This window comes from Microcebus murinus, chromosome 19 (assembly GCF_040939455.1).
Source record: "Microcebus murinus isolate Inina chromosome 19, M.murinus_Inina_mat1.0, whole genome shotgun sequence".
Classification (NCBI taxonomy): Eukaryota; Metazoa; Chordata; class Mammalia; order Primates; family Cheirogaleidae; genus Microcebus; species Microcebus murinus.
Genome location: NC_134122.1, coordinates 23,218,206 through 23,235,596, shown reverse-complemented (window position 1 = coordinate 23,235,596; position 17,391 = coordinate 23,218,206). Strand labels below are relative to the sequence as shown.

Below are 17,391 nucleotides of genomic sequence, written 5' to 3'. Positions count from 1 at the left end.
CCATGGTGGAGGGGACGTCCCCGGTCTCAGTGTGTTGGTGGATCCTGGGATAATAACAGGAGGATTAGAAAGCTGAAGGCAGAAGCCACCCCCACCACCCTGTTCCCACATACGAACCCCCTGAAAGCTGCATTTTTTTTAGATGTGAACCTTCCAGTTGATAGAAGAAGTTGGCAGAGTTACTTTCAAACACATGGAAATGTGTTTGGAAAGGTTACTGCATTTAGCCGTTCCCACGATATTTCATGAAGTAGATGGCCTGACAACGGGAAATGCATTTTGAATGGATCGCTGCATCGATTCTAAGCATATTTTCCGTGTGCCTCGTAAATGCAGAAGCGCGCCGCGGGGGCTGGTCTGTGAGCCGCTGGCGGCTGAGGCCTCAGAGGAGGCGTGCGATGCTGGCGGGCGGCTCTGGCCCTGGAGATAGCGTCCTCTGAGCTGCAGGGAGCGGCCCAGGTGGTCACTGTACATTGCCCAGGTAAACAGGACCTGAGCCTCCGGGCTCGTGCTCACCTGTCCCGATGGGCCGACATCCACGTTCCCTCCTACGTCCTCGGCTCCCGTCCTTCCTGCGGCTCCTTCCTCTTCCGATGAGCCTTTCTCACCGTCGTTCCTTCAAGTTTCTCCACCCCACCTCCCTCCCTTGGCTCTCAACACTCAGATATTTGTCACTTGTGTCTTTGTCTCACTTGTCCTTGTCTTCTTTTCTTCTCTGAATCTTGCCATAGTCAAAGTTTCTTCCTTTCTTTTTCTTCTGCCTTCTGCATCTAGTCGTGCTCTTTGCACCAAACGAGTGAGTGAATGAATGAATGAATGAATGAACGAACGAATGAATGCGTGGGGCTCCCACTTGCCCACCTCAAATGCACTCTGGACTATCCTTGTTACCGCGCTTTGCAGACATTCCCGGGGTGGACATCCGAAGGCATCCGGGTCCCGGCCTGGCCTCTCGTTTGAACCTGGCCGCCTGCCCCGGGGGACCCCAGTGCCAGCGAGTGAGATGAGAAGAAATGACAGGGGAAGATTCAAGGTCTGGCTGTGGCTCCCGCAGAATCTTCCTGCTCCTGGCTCTTGGCTGCTCTCCGAGGGGGACTCGGATCTGATGACGCTGGTGACCTTTCCTGTGAAACTCAAGGGCCCAACCCTTTCACTCAGAAGACTGCTGGGGCTGCTGGGCCCACCCCACGTGTCCCCACGCCAGCCCCAAAGGCTCCGGGAGCGGGATTTAAGTCTCGGCCGGTGCCTTTCCCGTGCCTGATTTTGCTCCTTCCAAACTGTCTCCCCGGTTCCCCAGATCAAACAGTAACTTGTGATTTCCTCCCTCTGCCCTTCCAGACCTTAATTTGTCTATAATTTATGCACGAAAACTCATGCTCTGTGTCGCACGCCGTGGCTGTGTTTGTACCAAGTCCCCAGGCCGGGCTGTGGGGAGATCGTTTTATCGCCCCCTCTGCGGAGGGGCCGGGCACCGCGCGGGAAGGACGCCAGCGGGCGCACTCGGGCCGCCTCCCGAGAGTTCGCAGCCGGGAGGGAATGCGCGCAGTGGCGGAAGAGAGTAAAAATCGCGGGAACGTCGGCCCATGCCTGGCGCACTGGCGGCGTGAAGGGCGTGGTGGGACGAGACTCCGCAGGGGGGCGGCCTGGGCTGCCCACGTCACTCACGCTCACTGCATTCAGCTTGGTGGACTGATACGAAAGGTAATTCTGTGACAATGGAGTGTTTAATCACAGAACCTTAGATCAAATGAGCACTGGATTCAGCAAACGTTTACTGAAAACCCGATATGTGTCAGACAGCACGGTTCCAAACCCGTCCCGAGACGAACGTGACGAATTCCGAGAGCGACAGTGGGCTCCCCACGCCGCTTCCAACCCAAACAGTAAAACCATGGCCAAGATGTTGACGACTACGCCAAGGAAGAGGAGCGGCATCAGGCCCACAGAAGCAGCACGGAGCGGCCCCGAATTGGCACCAGCTGGTGGTCTCGGCTGCGCCCCACTCCTGTGGCGAAGGCGGGGGTGCTTACCAGGCTTTCGAGGCAGCAGCAGGAGAGCACAGAGTTTCGGTACCACCGAGGCCGGGTTTCCCCCGCTAGTCCTGTAGCAAGGCCGCACTGGACAGGAGTCTGGGAGGGCGACCTTGCTCTGGGATTTGCGTCTGGCGGAGGAGTCCAGCCCTGGCTCACGGTGCCCCTCGGAGCTGTGGGTCTGCTCTGTGCACAGCCCTGGGTCCAGGTGGAGCAGATGTTCATGAAGAGCCGATGTGATCAATTGATCTGCATTTCAGAACAACTGAAATCTGTGGTTCCTAATAGTGCTTTTTTGGAAAGCTTTTCAGCAGTGGTTAGAAAAAAAATGAGAACTAGGTGGGGAAAAAAAAAAGCCATATCCTTTGGTAATGCAAGAGGTGTCTGCCCTTCCAAAATCCGTGGTCTTGGTACAAACCCGGAGCCACTACAGAGTAAGTCTGGACGCGTGGCAGGGCGGGGGAGGTGGACGCTTGGTCGCGCCCTCGCTCTCCGGGCTCAGTAAACGTGCACGCCAGCACACCCTCACTCCCTGCTCGTGCTTTCTCCTTTCCCAAAAGATATCAACTTGAGACGTTTTTATCCACAAAACCCATTGTTCCTTTGCTGGGTCACCTAAAAGCAGATGGATGTAGCCCCGTGAGGAGTTTGGGGTATCACTGTTGGAGGCAACCTGGGGCCCAAGGAGGTGCCGGGGGTGGTGGGCAGTGCAGCGGGCGCCACAGAGGCTGGAGAAGGACTGCGTTGACTGAAAACGAGGGGCCTGGCTGAGGATTTGGGACAGGACCACAGCAGGCAGGGGAAATAATCGTCCTGCCTGCGTGCCAGGAGCCAGGGTGACGGTGTTGTCCATTAGCTACGATTTCCTCATGGCGTTGGCACCCCCAGAGTCACTGGTTTCTCACACCCACAGCACTTCATACTCGGGTGGTACTCAGTCCTTCTGGATCATTTGCTGACGCCGGTGCTGTGCCTGGAAGAAAGGGCCAGGAATGAGTAGAGAGATGTGGCAGTTGCTCAGATTTGAGGGCCCAGAAGTCTGTGGCCGGGACCCATGTGACTTAGAAGATGTGTCGTGTGTGTGTGTCTGTTAGGACTATTTTCAGCTACTAGTAATTAGGGATTTTATTCTTTTCATGGGCCAAGAACTCAAACGTTAGCTGTCCAGGGCTGCCATCCATGACCCAGGGTTCTTGTAGCACCCTATTTGACCACCCTTAGAGCGTGGCCTTATCTTCGTGGTCACAAGATAGCTGCTCTGTTTCCGAGCATCACATGCACATCCCAGGTAGGAAGACAAGTAAGAGGCTCTTTTCACCCGATTCTGCCCCCGTTGAAGCACCTTCCTAGACGTCTCACCCAGAAACTTCCACTTCCATCTCGTTAGCCAGAATTGTGCCATGCAAGCCACCTCTAGCTGCAAGGGAGGCGGGAAATAGTTTCTTAGGTGGGCACGGTACTGCCCCAGACAGAATCGGTGCTCTTTAATAAGTACGAGAGAATGGATATTGGGTCGGCAGCTGGCAGTGTCTGCCACTCCACTGTGAATTTAAAATGATAATTGCTGCTTTCAAAATATGTATCAGTGAAGCTCTACTGATTGCTGTACACATGTTAATTGATGGGAAATGTTATCATCTCAATATTTCGGTTGAATGAGCTGAGATAGATAGAGGTTAAAAAGTTAACTGGGATAAGAGGGAAGAGTCTAGCAGGGGGGATTTTCTAGCTGCTTCTGTAAGTGCCCTTTTTGTAGGAAGGAAGGAGATTCAGTGGGAGGGTGTATGAGGGGGGTGACTCGGGGCCTTCCCAGAAAGCTGTCATTTCAGGGCTGAAAAGGCTGTGATGCCTGGAAGCCGGGCGTACACCTGTGTCTCTTCAGTCCTCTCTCACGGGCAGTAGATCATCTTTTAAATAATCTTTTGCACTTTTTTTTTTTTTTTGCCAGAAGTCCTTTCAATTATGTGGAGCTTGCATTGGAATAATTAAACCCTGTACATCAGGCCACTCACTCCAATCATCCAGGCAAATCAATTAACCAAAGACAACGTTTATCTCAGTGACTGCTGGTCCCCCTTCTGATTTCAAAGCGTTTGCGCTGGGGCAGCTCGTGGAGAGGAGAGTTGTCTGTCCCCCAAAGACAACTCGTTTCCAAGGGGCTTTCCAGATCTAAAGCAATAGCAGCCTCATTGTTTATTTTATTTAAGATTTGCTATTTATTTTTATTTATTCACTCAACAAATATATATTGAACACCTACTAAAGCACAAGGCTCCATGCTAGGTTCTACCAGGGATACAGAGATAAGACAGGCATGGCAAGTTGCTGGACCTCTCTGTGCCTCAGTTTCCTCTTCTACAAAATGAGGACAGTAGTCGTATCTACCTCATAGGGTTGTGCGTATTAAATGAGAAGATCCATGCAGCGCATTCAGCACAGTATCTGACATGTAGCAACTCCATGTACCTTTTTGGAGGCAGCTATTAGAGTATACGCTGCAGCAAAATGAGGGATGAAAATAATCAAGAGGAAGATATGGAATCTAATTGGTTAGATTAGATGCTATGCTTAATAAATGTTGGCTATGATGATTACTAGTTTTATAAAGATCAGACAATGTAGAGTCTGGGAGGGCTGAGTTGGAATCTCTGCTTTTCCACTTACTGGCTGTGAGATCTCACCCCATTGTTTACCTTTCTGATCCTACCTTCTCATCCATAAAATGGGAATAATAAAACCTACCTTACTGAGCTTCTGTGAAGGTTAAACAAGGCACACAGCACTTCCAGTTTATGAAGAGGTGAGCTGTCTTACAAGCATTATAAAAAATAGAACATGATGTGTGTGCAGAGAATGAGGGTAACTCTTTGATTCTTCGTATTTAAATGTATTGTCCATATTTCTAATGATTGACATGTGTTATTTTTTATTAGTGTTTTTTTCCAACCAAAGTAATACATGAGTCATGCAAAGTTAGAAAGTAAAATAGGCTTGTAAGAAAAAGTCAGTCCGTCCCCAACGTCACCACCCCCAGCCCTGATCCCCAGAGACAATCACTTCTAACTCTTCAGTGCTGTTTTCTTCTGTCATTCGCCTGCTATTTCTAGACAATATGCTTACATTGCCGTATATTGATATATTAGTGTTAAGATGTTATCAATTGACATATTGTTAGGTAGTAGATGGGAATTTATCTGTCTTTCACTAATAATCCACTTCAAGCACTTCCTGTTCCTCCATTCTCTCATTACATTAGGTCACAATTCTCAGGTGAGATCATCTGCGATGGTTACATTGTTGTGACTAAGTAAATATTGTTCATGTTGAGGCAAGTTGTACGCTGTGATTGTTTGCTTTTGTCTGCATTTTTGTTTCTCCTGGAGTTAATATTGCCTCTTTTTTTTTTATTTTTTTTTTGCATTAGCTCATTTTTTTAAACTTGTTCCCTTCTGACTCCCAGATCTGTCCTTTGCCAAACAATATTATTTCCTAAATTTTCAAATATATCAGAAAACCATTCAGTGTTTTTCCCCTGGCAACCTCTGGCCGGTGGACCCACCCCAATCCTGCTGTAATCTTGGCGGGCTGCTCCTTCCTGCTTAACTTCCATCTGGGACTTTCCTTGCTGCTCTCTCCAGGTAGGTTCCTTGCATTCTGAGCTCCATACCTTCCTCTTTTTTTGCTTTACTCCCTCATTTCACTGGAGCTTATCCTCTAGTAGCTGCCTAAGAAAAGGTATGTAGGAGATAAATATTTGGAGTTCTTGCCTTTCTGAAAATCATTTTATTCTATTTTCACATGTAGTACTTTGGATGGGTTCAGGATTCTAGGTTAAAAAGTATTTTCTGTCAAAAAATGTAAAGGCCTCACCCCACTGTCTCCCAGCTTCCAGTATTGCTTATTAAATGGAAACACTTGTTTCCATTCCTGTGCATGTCACCTGACATTTTCCCTCTGCAAGCTTCTAGTGTCTTCTCTAATTTGCTGGTGGCCCGAAATCTCACAATGATGTGCTCTGAGAAGGTTCTTTTCCACTTATTGTACTAAGCATTCAAAGGGTCCTTTAAATCTAAAGACTCATGTTCTTAAACTCAGAGAATTCTCTAAAATTATTTCTCTGATCATTTCATCCCCTAATTTATATTACATCCCCCAAAAGATATTCAAGGAAGAAAATACAATCTCTAAAATCTCCTTTTAGGGTTTCTATTTATTGGATATTAAATCTTCCAAAGTGATCATTTTTACCCCTTTGTCTTGTTCCTCCTCTTTAACTTTTTATTTAACTTTTTGGGCAATTTCCTCAACTTTATCTTCCAAATCTTCTACTGATTTTAAATTCCTGCTGCCTTATTTTTAATTGCCAAGACCTCCTTCTTGTTCTTTGGTTCTTGCCCTCATAGCACCCGCTGCCAACTGCTGTCTAGACACAATGTCTTAGCTCACCCCCCAGTGGATCTTAATTACCTGGATGCATTTTTTAAGTTTTCTCTTACTCTGTGCATTGTCTGCTTGCCCCGGGTTCCTTGTATTATTGTCCCTTTCCATCTCTGCCTTTCACATGGAGCCTTTCCTCAAACATCAAGTGATCTTTGGTTCTCTGTTCTTCAATGGGAGGCGACAAAAACCAGGGTTCTGTTTGTCATCTAAGGGGCCCCACTGCAGGCAAGTGGGCACTGCCCGTGCCCGAGTAACACCAGGGATACGGCATTTACCACCCACAAGCAAGGGATTCCTCTTTTGAGAAGCGATAGTTGTTCTTTTTAACCTTGAGCTCAGTTTTCATTATATCTTAAGTTTATATGTTAAAGTGACATTTCAGGGAGCTTTTGTGGGCACACTTTCTGGTTACAGCCCTTTAAAAAAGTAAACTTTTTGTAAAAAGCAGTTCTAGGTGTCGTAATTAAGGGAAAGCCAGAGAACCTTGGGTCCAAATCCTTCCTTTGATGCTAGTTATGTGACCTTGAACTTCTCCAAGCTTTTACCTTCTTGGTTGTAAGACAGTGATGATGATGATGATGACAGATGATACCACCACCTACCTCAAAGAGTTCTTGAGGTTTACGTGTAACAAAGTGTAACAAAGTGCCTGGTGCACCGTGGACAGTCTCTCAGCCTGGCAGGTGACGTTTGGTCAGGTGAATGTGGGACACATCAGCCAGTATCTCTAGTGATCATGAGATTGACTTTTCAATCCTGGAAATCTTCCCTGGCCTGAGGACCAAGTTCTTGAATGCTATAATCAAAATTCTAAGGGCAGACAGAGTTCAGCCTTATTATTGGTTGTCTTGTGCCTCAGTTTCCCAGCCTGTGTTGACGTGGTGGGAAGGCAGAACAGCACGGCTAGCAAGGCAGACCTGTTCTCCCTTTCTTGCAATTAAAACCTTTCTTACAATCTTTTTAAAAGGCTTTGTTTCTGATGATAAAAGAAACACATGTTCTCTTTTTTTTAAAATGCAAATGCAGAAAGTCTAGCTTCCCTTTTTGTTTGATCATGGGCGCATGCACCTCTCTGCTGCTCTTCTCGGGGGCCCTTGGCTCTGCAGACCACCTCCGCCCCAGCCCCGGGCAGTTGTGCGGCTGCCCCTGTCCCAGCCACAGAGCGGGGAGGCCATGAGGACACCAAGGAGACGGTGTCCTCCAGAGACATGCGTCATGCCACCTCCCCGGGGCCAAGGCCCTCTGACAGCTCGCTTCAACCTGAGCTGACACCAGACAAGAGCAGCTTTGTCAGCCCTGTGAGATCTAATGTCACCTGTGATTAGTCCTCAAAGCCAAAACCAAGCAAGTGCCTGATTAAACAGTGGCGTCCCAGGGTCCCCGTCACTCCTGAGTGGAGCTGTCCTGCTGCAACAGCCTGGGGCCTCCCCACAGGGCTCCGAGCCCCGTCCTCCTCACCGTCCCAGCGTCTGAACACTGCCTTTCCCTCTGCCCTTCCCCGAAAAACCTACACTCAGCTGGGCTCCTGGAGTGGCTAAGCAGGGCACTGACAATGGGCCTTGTCACCATAAGGAATGTCACCCTTGGGAAATTACAGCATGGGCTTGCCATGGCGTATGCCTGCCTAAACCATGGCAAGCTGGAGGCTGAAAACATAATTCACAGTGCAGGGACCTCTTCTGGGCTCAGGAACAGGGTTTACTGCTTTTGACCTCATGAATTAGGAGCTGATAAGAGCATCTCCACTCTGCAGGTCCTCGTCCCAGAGCCCTGTGAAGACCCCCAAGGCTCCCATCTGCCCTTCTCCCCATACCCAGGGTCTCAAGACCTGCGGTCAGCGCCCTTCTAAGTGTCCACACACTGGGTGGGCCAGAAGGCCTCCTCCCTCAGCAGCCCCCGGCGCACTCCACCCCATCAACCTCACCTGGGGCGGCATGCACCCCGGGCCTTCCCGGCTTTTTCTTCCAAAGCAGAGCGTCCCTTCGATACTTGAGTGGGCCCCCTCTCTCCGACCTCTGCCCCTGCTCCAAGGCTGATTTTCACTTTCTTTGCAGATCCTGGCCATCCCCACTCTGGATCCAGCGGGAGCCTGGCTCGACGGAAGACAAGATCCAGCCCGAAGGTGTAGAAGTCAGACCCAATGACAGGATAGCAGCGCCCGTGCCCGCACCCGCGCCCTGTGCACCTGCTCCATGCCAGGTACTGTGCATATGGTAGCCTGCTGCGTGACGAAATAGCAGGCGAGGGTCACCTGGGACGTGACAGGGGCTGGGAGGGGAGGAAGGGCAGGAAGCAGGCTCTGACGCCAGCTGGAGCGTGGTGGATGGAGAAGTGGCTGGCGGGCCTGGGAGGCAACTGTGACGAGACCGTGGGGCTGCCAGGAGGCAAATCATGCAGGGCCTGAATGTCAAAATCCAGATGTTGAGCTTCACTGTAAGAGCGAGAGGCAGCCACACCATAGGTGTCTTGGATGCATGAGCAAGGGACGTGAGCCCAGCCGCTGTCACAGACTTTGTCCTTGGGTGGGTAACGTGTCCTGTGCTTCCCAAGTAAAGGTGAGCAACACAGCCGGGGGGCCCTGAGCTTGCTTTTCGGCTGTTTGTGGAGAGACTGGTGTCATCTAGGATTTGGCTCAGACTGGAAGCTAAGCCCTGCCGCGGGCTGGGTCAGAGCTGCCGCAGCTCTGGCCAAGACCAAGGGGTAGGCACAGACCCTCCGGCCCGGGGGGCTGTTAAAATGCAGAGCCTCCGCGTCTCACAGTGCATTTATGGGCAAATTGCTTTCATAGAAACTGCCCAGAGCTTGACACGAGCCGCTGGGCTCGTCCCGGGTGATGAAGCTGCATCAGGCTGAGTTATAGTGAAGTGTTTGGAAAGGAAAATACATTTCAAATTGTGTCTGAGACATTCTGTTCCTTTTGAGGCTGGCTACGCTCCCCATAGTTTTTACCCATGAAATATTTCGTACATATAAAAATATATATAGGTAACGTGTATCGCTGAGACAGAGAACAGCAACGGGGACACTCGTGTGCCCGGTTGAAGCAGTGTCACCTGGGCACCCTTCCAAGGTCACATCTCCCTGGCTGCCCCTCCCCAGGGGAGCCACCATCCTGATTTGTATCAGTTCCTTGCTTGCCAGGATAGGTTTGCTGTATATCCCTAACAGCACAGTTTCATTTTGTATGTTTTCTAAATTTATGTAGACATTTTCATCTCGTATGCCTTCTGTGACTTGCTTTTTCACTCAGCACCTTGTTCCCGAGGTCCATCCCTGCTGACGCACATGGCTGTGTTTCTTCGCGCTCTCGCTGCCGTAGAGTGTGCCATTGCTGAATTTTCCAGGTTTTCCACCCACTCTATCGAGTAGGGTACTTGTGTGCTCTCCAGGTTCTTGGATACACGATGCCGATGTTGAACATCCTTGCACAGGTCTCCTGGCGCACGTGGGTAGATTTTTCAAGGGATTATACCCATGGTTGTGTGGTGTGTGTGTTCAACCCCACTAGGTACAGCCAACTTGTTTTGCAATCCTCGAGGTTTTCCAACCGCTAACAGGTGTCTGTAGGTGCGCCCCTGCAGGGGAAGAGGTGCACCATCAATCTCGCTCTTTGCCGCTCCAGGTGGGAACAGATGGGCCCAGATCTTCACTCCTCACAGCTTGGGTTCTTCGCTACATGAACTCTAATCCTTCACTCGGCTGCTTTATTTTACCTCTTCCTCTGCTCAAAACGCTACCTGCTCTCTGATGAGGGGGTTTTGGGGGAGCCTTCATTCCAGGAGATCTGGGCGGGAATCCCAGTTAGACTTGCTGTGCACCCCTGAGCAGGTGCATAGGCTCTCTGTTTCTTGGGTTCCTTGTCTACAAAACAGGGATGAGCATATCCACCTCTCAGGGCAGCTGTGATAATTATATGAGATGATTTCTAGAAAGGGTGGGACACAGTGCCTGGCACACTGGGCCACCCAGGCAAGAACATGTCCCGTCCCACCAGCCACATGTGCTGCCGCCCCCTGCAGCCTCCTTGTGCGCTACAGTGGCTTGGGTGGGCACCTCGCAGTGCAGGGACCACGTCCTGGCACAGGGCTTACAGGGGGCAGATGCTCAAGTCGGCTGAGGATGAGGAGGCCCTCTCACCTGGGCACATAGGAACTGGCCGGCTTCCCCAAGTTCGACTTGACTGCTGGTTGCCAAGTGGCTTTGCTGCATGGGGCTGTTACTGATGGGACAGGTTCCAACGAAATCGAGGGTCTGTGATTTCATTGCACCTGAGCTAGGAGGGTCATTTGCTGCTTGGTGGCTGCACTGGCCACCCCAGGCCCGAGAGGGAGCGGTTCTGTGGCACCAAGCCCTCTCGGAACTAGGGGTTCACACATGCCAACTACAACCTCCTTATCCATAGAGGCAGGTGAGAAATGCTTCTCAGTCCATCCAAACCTGCCTGTCTTCCTGCCTGAGCTGCCATGTAGCCAGTTCTGAGGCACGAGCCTTCTGACTCCCCAAAAGGTAGAAGCATCTCCACCCCTGACTTTGGATTCTACCGTGCTGGGCAAGTCTTTGCACAAAGCAGACACACTTTCCAGTTAGGAGGCCTTGGCTGCAGATCACAGTACACCCAACTTCACACGGCTTAGGGCAAAGGGCAGTTAGTACCTTACAGGTGAAAGAGTCTGGAGGTGGGAGGGGTCCAGAGTTGGTTAGAGCAGTGTCCAGCAGGTGACATCAAGGATCCAGGGTCTTTCCATCTCTCAGCCTTGCCACCCTGAGGGTGTGTCCTCACGTCACTGGCTGGGTGCAGTGACACAGAGCGTCACACACACCTTCACACACCAGTGCCCATAAGCTCAATGTCGGAGTCTCCCTCCTTTGTGCTCCTGTTAAAGACCAAGGAAAACCACCAGAATCGCCCCCAGTGCGTTTTCCTGCAGGCTGCACAGGCCAAAATCACTTCGTGTGCTTCCTCCTAAACCACCAGTAGAGGCCAAATGAGATCCACCCCTTGCAGCTCAGATGTCTGGCCTCCCGGAAGCATGAGGCTCCCCGATTCCTGGAAAAAAAATTGGGATTCTGTTAGCAGAAAGAGGAGGAGGGTGGTGTGGAGAGACACTGGCAGTGTCTGCCACCTGCTCCATAAATAATTTGTTGAATCAAATTCGTAGGATGTCAACTCCTTGAGAATAATAAAAGCAAGTACATTTTCTTTTCTGAATGAAAATGATCGTGCTGACACATTGTCAGAAGGAGCCATCGCCGTGGGCATATTTATGTTGCACTGGATGTAAACCCTCACCGATGACCCAGGTAGCCAGTGCCACATGCTGGCAAAACGGCTCATAGAAATTAAGACTTAGGCCTGTGAAGCAAAGTTGTAATCGTCTATGCAAACTTCACTGGACTGAATGGGAACCCAAATCCTTGTTTTTAATTGCTTTAAATCTGGTTGTTGCTCATAGCAGCAAATAGATATTTTCACTCAAGGTTCTTCGGTTGCACGGGAAAAAATTCCACTTAAAATAGCTGAAATTAGGCCGGGCGCTGTGGCTCACGCCTGTAATCCTAGCTCTTGGGAGGCCGAGGCGGGCGGATTGCTCAAGGTCAGGAGTTCAAAAACCAGCCTGAGCAAGAGCGAGACCCCGTCTCTACTATAAATAGAAAGAAATTAATTGGCCAACTGATATATATATAAAAAATTAGCCGGGCATGGTGGCGCATGCCTGTAGTCCCAGCTACCTGGGAGGCTGAGGCAGAAGGATCACTCGAGCCCAGGAGTTTGAGGTTGCTGTGAGCTAGGCTGACGCCACGGCACTCACTCCAGCCTGGGCAACAAAGCGAGACTCTGTCTCAAAAAAAAAAAAAAAAAAAAAAATAGCTGAAATTAGTGGGGAGGTTACTGAAGGCCTACAAGGGCCAGAAACCACATGTGGCCAAGGCTCATGGGGACAGAGACTGACTTCTGCACCATGAGAGGTGACCCCACCACCCTTCTCACAGAGCCCCGTGGTCTCTGTGGCATTGCTTGGCAGGTAGCTTCTTTTTTGTGCTTGTTCCTTCTCTGCCCCCACAGCCTTGACCTGCCTGTGTCTCTCTTCACCTGGCTCAGTTCCAGCCTCCGGGGCTGCCCTGATGCCACCTTCCAGCTCAATTTCCCACAGCAAATTTGCCCGTCCCACTGCCCAGGAAATTTCCGAATCCAGGAATTTGAGTGTTACCACCCAGCTTGTCAATTGGTCCTCCTTGGAGCAGGACAGGTGGCCGTGGCCAGAGAGGTTATTTGATACTAGCAAGGTATCAGGGCTGTGGCCTTCAGAGAGGATGTGGTAGGAGGGCACTGGTGTGGCTGCTGCCCTAGACTAGGCTTTCATCTCTGTTAACTTTTCTTTTCTTTTTTTCAGAATATACAAGTAATGCATACATACATGCTTGTTGTAAATTACTGAAACAATGTTGGCCACTAACCCCCCAAACACACACACTCACATACACACATACATCTATACAATTATAGTCTTGCTTTGTGTTGGATTACATAAATGATTTCATATTGTATATATTCTGAAATTTACTTATTTTTAAACAGCGTATCTGGAGATGTTTTTGTGTCAATACATCCTTTTAAAATGCTATAGAGTATAGTACAAAAGGACCAGGAGTATCTGCTGATGGGCAATTAGATTGTTGCCATTTTTTCCTATTACAAAGAGTGCTAAGTGTTCAAGTGAAAAACTAAGGGAAAATTAAATATCTCATAATAGGGGAATGGGTAAATAGTGTATCCTTATAATGAAATAATATACAACAGTTAAAAGATTAATAAACCAATTAAAAAGCACAGATTATGAAATTGGATTTTAAAAAAAAAACAAGATCCACCTATCTACTGTCTACAGTATATACATATGAAGAGGTTGAAAGTAAAAGGACAGAAAAATATATCATGTTAACAACAATCATCAGAGACCTGGAGTGGCTACATTAATATCAGACCAAGTTGACTTTATAACAAAAATATTACTAGAGATAAAGAACATTTCCTAATGATAAAGGGGTCAATCCACCAGCAAAATATAATAGTTATAAACATATATTCACCGAACAGATCCCCAAATACATGAAACAAAGACAGAATTGGGGGGAGAAATGCCCAATTCAACTTTAGTACACTACTTTCTATAATGAATAGAACGGCTGGGCAGAAGATCCAGAAATAGTAGACTTGAACAAGACTATAAATAAACTAGACCTAACAGACAACACAACTGTGCTACTATGCTCTTCCAACTGCAGCAGAATAATACATTTTTCTCAAGCACACACCTGAAACATTCCCTAGGACGGATTGTATACTATGCTATAAATAACCCTCAAGAAGTTTGAAATGATTATGATGATACAAAGTATATTTTCCACACAATGTAATGAAACATCAATAACAGAAAGAAATTTGGGGAATTCACAAATACAGGGAAATTAAATAGCATACTCCTAAATAACCAATGAATCAAGAAAAAATTGACAAGGAAATTTTTTTTTTTTTTTTTTTTTTTTTTTTTTTTTTTTTTTGAGACAGAGTCTCGCTTTGTTGTCCAGGCTAGAGTGAGTGCCGTGGCGTCAGCCTAGCTCACAGCAACCTCACACTCCTGGGCTCAAGCGATCCTTCTGCCTCAGCCTCCCGAGTAGCTGGGACTACAGGCATGAGCCACCATGCCCGGCTAATTTTTTATATATATATATCAGTTGGCCAATTAATTTCTTTCTATTTATAGTAGAGACGGGGTCTCGCTCTTGCTCAGGCTGGTTTTGAACTCCTGACCTTGAGCAATCCGCCCGCCTCGGCCTCCCAAGAGCTAGGATTACAGGCGTGAGCCACCGCGCCCGGCCGACAAGGAAATTTTAAAAATCACAAGGGAATTAGAAATTAGAAAATATGTTTCTGAAAACATAACATACCCAAACTTATAGGATACATCTAAAGCAGTGCTCAGAGGAAAAATCATAGCTATAATCACTCGTCTTAACAAAGAAGAAAGGGCCGGGCTCAGTGGCTCACACCTATAATCGCAGCATTTTGAGAGGCCGACGTGGGAGGATCATATAAGGCCAGGAGTTCCAGACCAGCCTGGGCAACATAGCAAGACTCCATCTCTACAAAAACAATTTTTTGAATTAGTTGGGTATGGTGGCATATGCCTGCAGTTCCAGCTACTTGGGAGGCTGAGGCAGAAGGATCACTTGAGCCCAGGAATTCACAGTTACAGTAAGCTATGATCACACCACTACACTCTCGCCTGGGTAACAAAGAAAGGAAGATCTCAAATAAATAACCTAACCTTCCACCTTTCAAAAATAGAAAAAGAAGAGGAGCTAACTAAATCCAAAGCAAGGAAAGAAAAGGAAATAATAAAGACTAGGGCAGAAATAAATACACAGAAAATCAATGAAACCAAAAGTTGGTTCTTGGAAATATTAACAAAATTGACAAACCTATAGCTGGACTAACTAAGGCAAAAAAGAGAGAAGATTCAAATTACTGGAATCAGAAATAAATGAAGGACACTATAAATGACCTTACAGAGATAAAAAGGATTATGAAAGTAACTATGAGCAATTGCTGCCAATAAATTAGATAACTTAGATAAAAATGGACAAATTCCTAGAAAGACACAAACTTCTGAAACTGAGTCAAGGAAAACAGAAAATATAAATAGATCTATAATAACAAAGGAGACTGAATTTATAAAAAGAAAATAGTAACTCACAAATAGCCTATGCCTGGATATCTTCACTTATAAGTCCTACTCAACAAAAGAAAAATTAATACCAATTCTTTAAAAACTCTTCCAAAAAGTAGATGAGAAAGGAACACATCCTAACTCATTTCATGAGGCCAATATTACACTGATATCAAAACCAGACAATGACCTCACAGAACAAGAAAACTATAGGCCGATATGTGTTAGGAATATAGATGAAAAAAACCCCCAGCAATTGAATCCAGAAACATATAAAAATAATTACACATCATGACTAAGTGGGATTTATGCCAGGAATACAAAGTTTGTTTAACATCCGAAAATCAGACAGTGTGATACATCATATCAATAAAATAAAAACCACATGACAATTTCAGTAGACACAGAAAAATCAAGCAGATTTTCATGACAAAAACATTCAACAAACCACAAATGTAAGGAAACATCCTCAACCTGATGAAAATAAAACATCTGGTTACATAACAAAAACAAAGGCCGGGTCCGGTGGCTCACGCCTGCAATCCTAGCACTATGGGAGGCTGAGGCAGGTGGATCGCTCAAGGTCAGGAGTTCGAAACCAGCCTGAGCAAGAGCAAGACACCGTCTCTACTAAAAAGAGAAAGAAATTAGTTGGCTGACTGAAAATATATAGAAAAAATTAGCCAGGCATGGTGGTGCATGCCTGTAATCCTAGCTCTTTGGGAGGCTGAGGCAGAAGGATTGCTTGAGCCCAGGAATTTGAGGTTGCTGTGAGCTAGGCTGATGCCACGGCACTCTAGCCTGGGCAACAGAGTGACACTCTGTCTCAAGAAAAAAAAAAAAAACAAATATCTACACCTAATGTCATACTTCATAATGAAAGACTGGGTGCTCTCCCCCTAAGATCAGGAGCAAATAAGGATGTCTGCTCTCACAACTTCTATCTAACATTGTGCTGGAGGCTCTAGCCATGGCAATTAGGCAAGAAAGAAAAAGAAAAGGCATATAGATTAGAAAGATAGAAGTAAAACTATCTATATTTGCAGATGACATGATCTTACATGTAGGATATCATAAGGCAACTACTAACAAAGTATTAGAACTAATAATGATTTCAGCAAGATTGCAAAATATAAGATCAATATACAAAATCAATTGTATATCTATAGACCAGCAATGAATATTCCACAAATGAAATTAAGAAAACAGCTCTTATTTACAATGTCATCAAAAGTACCAAAATACTTACAAATAGATTTAACAAAAGAAGTATAAGACTTGTGCACAGAGAACTATAAAACATTGCTGAAAGAAATTAAGATTTAAATAAACAAAAAGACACACTATGTTCATGGATCAAAAAACTTAATATTATTACACAGCAATACTCCCCAAATTGATTGACGTATTCAGTGGATTCACTATCAAAATACCAGCTCCCTTTTTTGCAGAAATTGACAAACTAATCCTAAAATTCATATGGAATTGTAAGGGGTACCTAATAGAGGCCAAAACAATCTTGAAAAAGAATAAGGTTGGAGGACTCATACTTCATAATTAGGAAACATACTACAAATCTACAGTAATCAAGACAATATGGTACTGGAATAAGACATATAGATCAATGGAATAGAATTGCTAGTACAGAAACAAACATTTACATTTATGGTGGGTTGATTTTCCATAAGGGTGCCAAGAGCATTCATTCAGGAAAGAACAGTCTTTTCACCCACTGTTCTAGGACAACTGGATACCCACACATAAAATAATGCAGTTGGACCCTTACCTCACACCATACACAAAAATTAACTCCAAATGGATCATAGGCTTCAGTGTAAGAGCTAAAATATAAAACTCTAAGAAAAAAACAGTAGTATGTCTTCAGCACCTTGAGTTTTTCAGATACATGCCAAAAGCACATGTGAAAAAAGAAAAAAGAAATAAATTAGACATCAAAATTTAAAACTTTTGTACTATAAACAATGCCTTTAAGAAATTGAAAAAACAACTATCAAATGGGAGAAAATAATTGTAAGTCATGCATCTGTTAAGGGACTTGCATCCAGAATACATAACAAACTCCTACAACTCAATAATAAAATGGCAAACAATCCAATTTTAAAATGGATGAAGGATTTAAATAGATATTTCTCAATACAAATGGTCAATAGGCACATGAAAAGATGTTTGTT

At 46.4% G+C, this 17,391-nt stretch overlaps 1 protein-coding gene across 1 annotated transcript in view; it reads left to right on the top strand.

Annotated features, from left to right (window-relative positions):
• CARD11 (caspase recruitment domain family member 11) overlaps positions 1–17,391 on the top strand; it is a 106,412-nt gene that overhangs the window by 55,451 nt on the left and 33,570 nt on the right. The window contains exon 2 of the mRNA XM_020281496.2: positions 8,525–8,669. Within this exon, the coding sequence (XP_020137085.1) occupies positions 8,663–8,669 (7 nt within the window). The 5' untranslated portion in view covers positions 8,525–8,662. The remainder of the gene's footprint in view (positions 1–8,524; positions 8,670–17,391) is intronic.